We start from the raw sequence: 10,581 nt of genomic DNA on the forward strand, positions 1-10,581 counted from the left end.
TTTATTCCACTGTCAGTTTCTACCAACAACACTTACTCCTACATATTTAATTTCTGTGAAACTATTATTATTTTACAGTCAATATGATTATTTTTTTCTCTTAATACAACAAAGAAATGTTGAAAATTTACGTTTGTGTCATCAGATGCAGTAACATGCTGAGAAAGTCACTGTCCCGCTGCTACCTGAGTATTTATTGTAAATCTTCAGTCGTGTCTCGTAGAACCTAACTGAGACTCCAGTTGGGACCAACAGCTGAGAGCTTCACTCCCAGGGTCTGTCCTTGTAATCCTACCCAAGCCCCATGATGCACTGGGGGGAGGGTTTCTACGGCGACTCTGACAGTCAACAAACATGGCCGACGCTGCAGGGAGCTCTGAGCCACATGAGTGAGTAGAGTTACTGATTATTCCACTGGAAACAGCTGACACATTACAGGTTCCTTCAGAGGACTTGAGTGTATTGAACCAGTATCTAAGTGAGTGGGAGGTGTTTGAAGAGACACAGTGAGCAGCTGGAGCCACAGGGTCCTTTCTACTTCCAATGAATTGACGCCAGTGGACGGATTAGTCTTCAGTGCAGCAATAAACACGTTTCAGCTGAGCTTCACACGTCAAACATGAAGCTCAGAGATGATTCCAGTTTAGTTTGTGTGTGGGACCAAATGTCTGGAAAATGTGACAACACTTAAGTTTCCCTTCAAGGTTTTTTGCTTCAGCTAAATTCAGTCACTTTTAGTTGAATCTGACAAAAAGTCAAGGAGGAGGAAGTGAGGCTTTAAACGTCCTACCACACTGGAGAACTGGACTGATGGAGAGTTGAGGACGGGACCATCTGGTCCAGTGGCGTCTGATGGATGCTGGCTCGCCATCTTCTCTGTCAAGGAGAATCCAAACTCTCATTTTCTTCCAGGTGATCCCAGCTTGTGGAGAAACCAGATTATTAGGACATAGGGACGCAGTGAACGTCACATCACAATTCTATAAATCCTGCTGCAACACAGGAGCAGTTAAACCCATGAATTCATGTCAACTGTAGAGCACTTCACTGCAGGAGTGTTTGATCATTTAAACCATGAATTCTCCTCATTAAACCTTTAAACTGTCACATTTATGTGTTTCTCTTTTCAATCCAGGACTTAATTAAAGTACAAATATTTGACACGTTCCTACGACTGAGGTTCTGCTTTAAGAGTAACAGCAAACACAAGCACAAACAGCAGCAGTCTAGAGAAAAAAACAAGTTTCCTTCTCCAGCTAGAATTCTGCAGCCTCTGATTTAACCACACTTTGTTTAGTGGAGCTGCAAATAATCCTGGAACTAAAACAAGTTTACAGGACTTCTTTCTCTACTGGGCAACAGAAACATAAATGATGGCTGCAGCAGAATCGTCAGGTCGTCATGTCTCCACTAAAGCAAAATAAATCTGCATCAGTACAAGGTGAAGCACAGATTATTCACTGATTTATTACTGATGAGTTTTTACTAAATGCTAAGTTTAGACAGAGCAGATGAAATAAAAACTATTCTTTTATTAAACACAACATTCCTCTGGACTCAGAGATGGATAAAGAGGAATTAAAATCCTCAAAACAGAAAAAAAAAACAAAGTATAAAAACAGAACTGGGAAATAAATCATGATGTGATGGAAAATAATTTAGTTTCTTTCCAAATAATAGAGAAAAAATGCAGCTGTTGATGAGGTGAAAATAATCAGACTGTTGTTGGACTACTTCATAACGTTTGAAATCTGAAATCCACACTAACTGTCACGTTCCCTCCCAGACGTTCCCGCTCCCACATCCCAACGTTCTCAGCCGGACATCCCATGATCCCCAAACTGTACGTGATGCCATGGAAACAGGACATGAAGAACCAGAGGCTGCTGATGAAGGTAGGCGCCAGTGGAGGAAACAAACGCACCTCCCTGCAGACTGTGCAGTCAAACTGACTGTGTGTGAATGTGTGGTTCAGAACGCAGCTCTGGCTGGGATCCCTGTGCTTCCTCTGGAGGAGTCTTTGTGTTTTTGTGGTTGGGAGCGTCTCTGCCACAGCCAGCGCTCCACCCAGACCTCCTCCTCCTCCTCCTCCTCCTGGGCTCCTCTCAGCCAGACAGGACTGACAGCTCATCACTCCTCCCACTTCTCCAGGTGAAGCAGCTCATTCAGCTCAGATGCTGCGTTCAGGAACCTAAATGAAGATATTTCTGATGCTTTGCTGAAAATCAAGTGAAACATCTGCCGCTGTTTTCTTGCAGGTACAACAGCTCTGTGGTGACGACCAGACGGCTTTACCAAACCTGAGGACAGATCAGTCCTTCACCACAAACACTTCACACACACGTGTTTAACGTGGTTTCAGCTGCAACACAAATCTCATCGATAATAGTTTAATGAACCTGTGAACCAGTTTCCATCATTCCTCTTGACTGAGTGATGAATTCAACTCTTTTTCAGCTTCTTTTTAATTTTATCTCTGGAAGTCTTGACACCTTGATGCATATGTGAGGATTATTGGAATAAACATCTCTGAAAGACACTTGATGTTGTGTGTTAACTCTAAGAAAGAAACTTCCTCAACGATACTGAGCTAGCTGACTGAAGAGAGGCTGGAGGCTAGCAGTCTGGAAGCTAGCTGGCTCTAAGGCTAACACCAGGATACTGGTAGATGTGGAGCTCAGAGGAAGTCGGTAGCCTCGCTTCCTAGAGGGAGATGTCCTGAAGGTCTAGATCCCCTGAAAGGTGACTCCTGGGATTTGGATGAGGTGGAATCATGCAGAGAGTTAAATAAGTCGGGCTGAGGGCTATCAGGATGATTGCTATCTGACCCAAGAACTGGAACAGGATGGTGGGGAGGCTCGTAGCTAGCAGGCTGGACACTAAGCAGGTCCATTCAAACCACATGTGGTGCAGGTGAGAGGGTGGCTGCCTCATAGGATGAAGTAGACATGGAGCTAGTAGTCAGGTGGTTGGACAACTCAGGAACTGGGACGTGCAACTGGTTCGAAAAGCTGAAAGTAAAGTACTATCTGATACTAGGAAAGGCAGGGAGCTAACTGATACTGGGACTGGAGCTGGAAAGAGACTAAGAGACTGGAATTAACAGGTTGGAGGCTCATCTTATTGGCTCATTGTTTTTAAACAGGCCCAGCCTTTTTAAACAGCATGGCCTCCATCCAAACCAGGAGGGTTCACGACTTTTATCCATCAACATCAACCTGACTGTTCACGCCACCTCCTGACTCTCCTACACAGACACACCCTTCTCCACTGCATCCACACACACTTTACACAACCCCTCCCCACTGACCCCAGAGCAACAGGACAATATCCACACAATCCCAACAATCATTATACACAGACGAACACGACACAGTTTTTAGATCAGACATCGTTTTTAACATTCCACTAAAGCAACATGATGAGCGCAGACATTAAAAGGCTGTGCTGAATGTTCACTCTCTGGTGAACAAATCGTTCACTGTTCATGATGTAATTTTAGATAATAACCTGGACTGCCTTCTTCTTACAGGGACATGGTTTGGTACCGATGCACTGTTCTCACTGACGCTTCCTCACCAAATTTTATTTTTTTATTTTTCCATCGGGGGGACAGACAAGGAGGAGGGACTGCATCAGTTACAAAAAATAACATGTTCTCAAATGAGGTTCTTTTTGACAGTTACACATCATTTGAGTGTCATGCCTTTGTTTTTAGCAGCCCACCTATCCTCTGTGTCACCATCTGCAGACCACCCCATTACACCGCCTCCTTCATCAGCTACTTTTCACATCTGTTATCATCTATCCATACATCATATAACAGGGTTATAAGAACTGGTTATTTTAATCTACACGTCTACACAGGTTCTACAGAGCACTCCTGCAGAGATTTTACCAGCGTCCTGTGATTTTATCATTAATGATTTAAACAACAAACTAAAGTCAGGGCTCATTGGCTCCATTGGTAACAAAAACTTTAAAAACAAGACCTACACCACCGTGGAGAAATGAAGAAACATTTGAAAAGAAACTGCAGGATCGCTGAGAGGAGATGGAGGAAACCAAAGCTAACTATTCATCATGAAATATTACGGGAACTCCTCAAAACTTAGACAATAACTCAGTCAAACATGCCAGAATTTTACACTTCCAACAACTAATTACAGACAATAAAAACGACCTCAAATTCCTTTTCTCCACATTAGACCATATGCTAAACTCTTTCATATTAATAGATCCTCCAAATTAACTAACAACGCCCTTTGTGAGAACCACGTCAACCACGTCTGGCCGCTGACGCACCTGGATCATTGATTTTTTTCTTCAGCCACTGTTTTTATCACAGTTGATTTATATTTAGGTTGTTTTACATGACTTATTTTAACTTGTTTTATTTAATTGCTTTTATAACCTATTCTTATGAGACCAAGGGTCTTTTAGTTATTTTATTTTTACTTATTTTATCTACTTATTTTAATATCTTTCTGTTTTAGTGTTTTAGTTCTCCAGTGTTTCCTCGTGGGGGCCTGCCACGCGTGGGGCTGTTCCTTTCTACCAGTGGGGGCGCTGTCCCTTGGGTGGTTGGACGCTCTGCACTTAGGTGTGGGGCCTGTCTCTCCCCTATGGTTAAGGGCTGGGACCCCCCTCGGCGTGGACAGGCCCCCTCCCCAAAGGTAGCGTCCTCCATGCCTTAAGCCTCAGTGTCCAGCCATGTCTCATTGACAACTTTTAGTGTGTATTCTGGTGTGAGTGTGGACGTGTGTGCGCTTGTGTATGTGTAATGTGTCTATATGTGTCTGTATGTGTACATGTGGGGGCGCGGGTCCTTGATTCTGTTTCTTGCTGTAATGTTCTATGTTTTTATTGGTGTGAAGCACTTTGTGTTGCATCTTTGTAGGAAAAGTTCTATACAAATAAAGTTTAAGTAATAGAAAAGGTTTAAAGGACTCTTCCCTGTGGACCATAATATGAACAGACTCTGTCCCTACTCAGGTCTTTATCCTCTCACTGTGAATGAACTAAGCAGACTCCTTTTTAAAAGATGAACTTCAGTAGTTGACATATAGGCTACAATAAAACTCAAAGTTTATCCTCAGATAAAAACTCTGCTTGGTCGTGTGGTTTTACTGGTTTACTGTGAGATTTAAGACAACTAGAAATATTAACTCCTCCCTGGAGGACTGAAGCACAAACCTCAACCTTTTAAATAATTAGTATTTTTATGAGATTAAGGAACTGAATGCTTTCTTAAGTATTACAAAATAAAAACAAGAGATTAAATATTAAAGAGTGAGCAACATGTGAACAAACAAAGAAACTGATTTGTACTAAAATAATTGCAGAATATTCAGCTGTGGAGGACGTCATGGCGCCATCTGCTGGAGATTAAATGATACTACAGCTTTACTGACAGGTAATAAATTCACCTGAGTGACGTAAAAAGAAAGAAATTGAAAGTAGATTGAGATCAGGCTCAGACGCCATTACAGGGTGTACGATCTCTGCAGGAAAACACGTATTTGGAGGATTTTAAGAGGAAAAGTGAAGAGACTGTACATTGGTGAGTCCTGCTGTTGAAACTACTTCAGTTACAAATGGCTGAGAAAGTTGCTCTTCTTGAAAGTTATCTGAGCTGCCATGTGTGTTCAGAGACTTTCAGAGATCCTGTGTCTCTGAGCTGCAACCACAACTTCTGTTCAAGCTGCCTGCAGAAATTCTGGGAACAAGCTAAAAACAAAAACTGTCCTATTTGTAAAAGAAAATCCTCAAAAGAAAATCCTTTTGTTAACTTTACACTGAAGGAACTGTCTGACTCCTTTGCTGGAAGACAGAAATCTGGATCATCTGAGACAGAAAAGGGAAAAGAGAAGTCATTAATGGTGGTTTGTAGTAAACACAAAGAAGAGCCTAAACTGTTCTGTGTGGATGAGCAGAGAGCTGTGTGTCCTGTCTGTGAGTTTTCTCTCCACCACAATCACAAAGTGGTTCCTATAGAACAAGCAGTCAGTGACCTGAAGGAGCAGCTGAAATCTGACTTAAAGTCTCTGGAGGACAAGAGGAACAAATACAAACAAGTGGAGGAAACATACAATGAGGTGATTCAACACTCCAAGAAGCAGCTGCTGTCCACAAAGAGGCAGATCAGAGCAGAGTTCAACAAGCTCCACCAGTTCCTGAAAGAGGAAGAGGAGTCCAGACTGGCAGCTCTGAGGGAGGAAGAGGAACAGAAGGAGAAGACTGTGAGCAGAGAGATGAAGAGGATTCAGGAGCAGATCTCCTCTCTGTCAGACAGTATCTCTGCTGTTGAAGAAGAGCTGCAGAAACACCAGGTGCCATTCCTCAGCAGTTATAAAGCCACTCAGACCAGAGCCCAGTGCTCACTGTCAGATCCACAGCTGGTCTCAGGAGCCCTGATAGATGTGGCCAAACACCTGGGCAACCTGGCCTTCAGAGTCTGGGAGAAGATGGAGGAGAAGGTCCACTTCAGTCCTGTCATTCTGGACCCAAACACTGCTCACCCCTGGCTCTATCTGTCTGATGATCTGACCAGTGTGAGATGTGGAGACACAAACCAGAAGCTTCCTAACAATCCAGAGAGAAATACTAACTATGCCACTGTTCTGGGCTCTGAGGGCTTCAGCTCAGGGAAACACAGCTGGGAGGTGGAGGTGGGAGATCATCGAAGCTGGATTGTTGGTTTAGTTAAAGAGTCAGTTGACAGGAAGGGAGAGAGCCCAGCTTCACCAAAACATATACTCTGGTCTTTATGGCATTGTGATGGAAAATACTCTAATGTTGATGGTCAGACTGTGACAGTGAAGAAGAGTCTCCAGAGGATCAGAGTCCAGTTGGACTATGACAGGGGGGAGGTGTCCTTCTACAACTCTGAAGACATGACTCACATCTACACTTACAGAGACACCTTCACTGAGAAACTCTTCCCATTTTTCAGTGTTGGAAAAGCTGGTGCTGCCAAAACCTCTGATATCAGAATCAGAAAGTGAGATTTCTCTGTGATGTTCAGAGATGTTTGTTTTTCTGTGACAATCATTCGAGGTTCATTTCTCTGTAAAGTCATCATCACACAACAGTGATAGTTTCCACTAAAAGACTTTTTCATTCTACTTGAAGGTAGGTTGTAATTTTAAATGAATTATTTTAAATGTGTAAAATTAAACATGTAGACTTCAACAGTGGTTAAAAGTGTTTGTAAATGTTCTAATTGAACAAATGTTAATATTTGATCAGAACAAGAACATATTTTTAAAACTGAAAGTTTTTTTCCTCGACTGTTATTTTATCCTTTCCACTAAAAGACTTAAAAGTCTTTTTTACCTCCAATGATGAGTTATTTTATCCTTTAACATGTTCTAATGAGATTTTCAGTGGTTCAGTGAATCTAAAATCATTGTGTCTGATTGATTGTTCTTATTTCATTCTACAGCAGAACTGATTTATTTCCTTGGTTCACAGAAACTGTTAATCCAACTGTCTGAAATGAATGATGCTGTGTGGTTGCCAATGATTTAGTTGTGTTTAGTTTGTGTAGGATGTAACTTCATGTTGTTGATATTCTGCTCATGTTTAATGGATTATAACAGAATAAAGTCTCATGTTGTTCAGTAAATACTCTGATCATACTGTAATCTGAATGATGCTCTCTTGGCTTCTAACAAACATGCTCAGTGTGTCCAGTCACTTCTTCTCATGTAATTAACTTCCTGTAATTAGGTCATAAACAGAGTGTGTGGTGTTTTTGTGATAATGTCTGTAAAAACTCAGCTTTAAAACTACAAATACAACTGTCCACATGTGCTTTGTTGAATTATTTGCATATGTTGGTAAAAGATATGAATCCCTGAGCCTCAATTTAACACGTGGTCCTTTGCTTCCATCTAGTGGGTATATGGTGGAACTACAGAAAACAAACAGCACCATTGTTTTCCACTAACAGAGCTTTGTGCCACACTTCTTCTTGACTGTTTCATAGTCAGGTTTGATGCATGATAGCGAGTTTAGTTATTTCTATGGATTCTATAATGTGCACGATAATAGAATTTGACTTATAAATTAAATAAAACAGTCAATGTTCTTTTCTATAAACTCTTGGTCCAGTTCTGGTTAAGGCGTTGAATGAGTTCAGAATCAGGGTGATTTCTATTATTTAATCGAGAAGAAATATCTTAAATTTCATTTCTGTCTCATCAGAAAATGCAGTGACTACAGTACATGTGTACTTGGTAGTAAGATGATATCTCTCTCAGCTGGAATAAGACGATGTTAAAAGATTCTCAGCACTTGCATCTTATTTTTTGTCACATTTAGAGAAAAAGTTGTTGAAATAATCAAATGCTTATTGTTAACAAAGAAAATAAAAAAAAAGTAAATAAGATCTTTTCTGATTGTAGAAACTTTAAGTTTTATGTTTTTAGTCATGTTAAAAATGGAAGTGTTGTTCCCAATTTGAGGGTCTAACATTGATGTTATTCATTTTGACATGTAAAACATTTCTACTGTTTACTTTAATTAAACATGTGTTAATGTAACTGTTTGTGAAAATAAACATTTAAACAGATTCACTGATCTGATTTTATTTTGAAGAATTAAGTTCTATTCTGTTATAAACGTTTCACTTTTGCTCTAATATTTGTTTTCCTTCCTGTTTCCTGTTCTATTGTAGATTCATTCTGTGTTAAAGAGCTGTCACTGGTCAGATTTGGTTAAATTCACTTGTTGTTGATGCTTTCAGGTCACATGGGAGTTATTTAGTGTCACTTTATTCCACTGTCTGTTTCTACTAACAACATTGACTCCTACACATTTAATTTCTGTGAAACGTTTAATGTTTTACATTCAATATGATTTTTTTTTTCTTTTAACACAACAAGGAAATGTTGAAAATTTACGTTTGTGTCATCAGATGCAGTAATATGCTGAGAAAGTCACTGTCCTGCTGCTACCTGAGTATTTACTGTAAATCTTCAGTCGTGTCTCGTAGAATCTAACTGAGACTCCAGTTGGGACCAACAGCTGAGAGCTTCACTCCCAGGGTCTGTCCTTGTAATACTACCCAAGCCCCATGATGCACTGGGGGGAGGGTTTCTACGGCGACTCTGACAGTCAACAAACATGGCCGACGCTGCAGGGAGCTCTGAGCCACATGAGTGAGTAGAGTTACTGATTATTCCACTGGAAACAGCTGACACATTACAGGTTCCTTCAGAGGACTTGAGTGTTTGAACCAATATCTAAGTGAGTGGGAGGTGTTTGAAGAGACACAGTGAGCAGCTGGAGCCACAGGGTCCTTTCTACTTCCAATGAATTGACGCCAGTGGACGGATTAGTCTTCAGTGCAGCAATAAACACGTTTCAGCTGAGCTTCACACGTCAAACATGAAGCTCAGAGATGATTCCAGTTTAGTTTGTGTGTGGGACCAAATGTCTGGAAAATGTCACAACACTCAAGTTTGCCTTCAAGGTTTTTTGCTTCAGCTAAATTCAGTCACTTTTAGTTGAGTCTGACAAAAAGTCAAGGAGGAGGAAGTGAGGCTTTAGCCGTCCTACCACACTGGAGAACTGGACTGATGGAGAGTTGAGGACGGGACCATCTGGTCCAGTGGCGTCTGATGGATGCTGGTTCATCATCTTCTCTGTCAAGGAGAATCCAAGCTCTCATTTTCTTCCAGGTGATCCCAGCCTGTGGAGAAAACAGATTATTGGGACATAGAGACACAGTAAACATCACATCACAATTCTATAAATCCTGCTGCAACACAGGAGCAGTTAAACCCATGAATTCATGTCAACTGTAGAGCACTTCACTGCAGGAGGGTTTGATCATTTCTACCATGAATTCTCCTCATTAAACCTTTAAACTGTCACATTTATGTGTTTCTCTTTTCAATCCAGGACTTAATTAAAGCACAAATATTTGACACGTTCCTACGACTGAGGTTCTGCTTTAAGAGTAACAGCAAACACAAGCACAAATAGCAGCAGTATAGAGAAAAAATCAAGTTTCCTTCTCCAGCTAGAATTCTGCAGCCTCTGATTTAACCACACTTTGTCTAGTGGAGCTGCAAATAATCCTGGAACTAAAACAAGCTTACAGGACTTCTTTCTCTACTGGGCAACAGAAACATAAATGATGGCTGCAGCAGAATCGTCAGGTCGTCACGTCTCCACTAAAGCAAAATAAATCTGCATCAGTACAAGGTGAAGCACAGATTATTCACTGATTTATTACTGATGAGTTTTTACTAAATGCTATGTTTAGTCAGAGCAGATGAAATAGTCAGAACGGACAAGTTACGCGTTGAACCAGGCCACCTTGCCACGATGTTAGTGAGCTGCATTTGCACATCACATATTACTTCAACATTTATGGAATGAAAATGTTTCCTGTTGATAAAAACAAATCCATCCTGTGATGGCTCTTTATAGCATGTGTGTGCAGTCAATAGCTCCGATTACATCAGAGAAACCGGCTCTTGCTGTAAACTGTGCTTAAATGTCGGCCTGTTCAACAGCATTGCATGGGAATTTGATGTACCTGGATGACATTCTGATGATGCCGTC

The 10,581-nt window shown here is 41.0% G+C and overlaps 2 protein-coding genes across 2 annotated transcripts; both read left to right on the top strand.

Moving 5' to 3' along the window:
* The first annotated feature begins 237 nt into the window (after positions 1-237).
* On the top strand, positions 238-2,539 carry LOC125011635 (testis-expressed protein 43-like). The gene is made up of 4 exons (XM_047590852.1): positions 238-389; positions 1,787-1,895; positions 1,976-2,151; positions 2,259-2,539. The coding sequence occupies exons 1-4, from the start codon at positions 355-357 to the stop codon at positions 2,302-2,304; spliced, it is 366 nt and encodes a 121-aa protein (XP_047446808.1). The 5' UTR covers positions 238-354; the 3' UTR covers positions 2,305-2,539.
* Positions 2,540-5,470: 2,931 nt separating this feature from the next.
* Positions 5,471-8,578, top strand: LOC125012376 (nuclear factor 7, brain-like). The gene has a single exon (XM_047592300.1). It carries the CDS (start codon positions 5,598-5,600, stop codon positions 7,005-7,007), a length of 1,410 nt encoding a protein of 469 aa, XP_047448256.1. The 5' UTR covers positions 5,471-5,597; the 3' UTR covers positions 7,008-8,578.
* The last annotated feature ends 2,003 nt before the right edge of the window (positions 8,579-10,581 follow it).

The sequence above is a fragment of the Mugil cephalus genome, chromosome 8 (assembly GCF_022458985.1).
Source record: "Mugil cephalus isolate CIBA_MC_2020 chromosome 8, CIBA_Mcephalus_1.1, whole genome shotgun sequence".
Classification (NCBI taxonomy): Eukaryota; Metazoa; Chordata; class Actinopteri; order Mugiliformes; family Mugilidae; genus Mugil; species Mugil cephalus.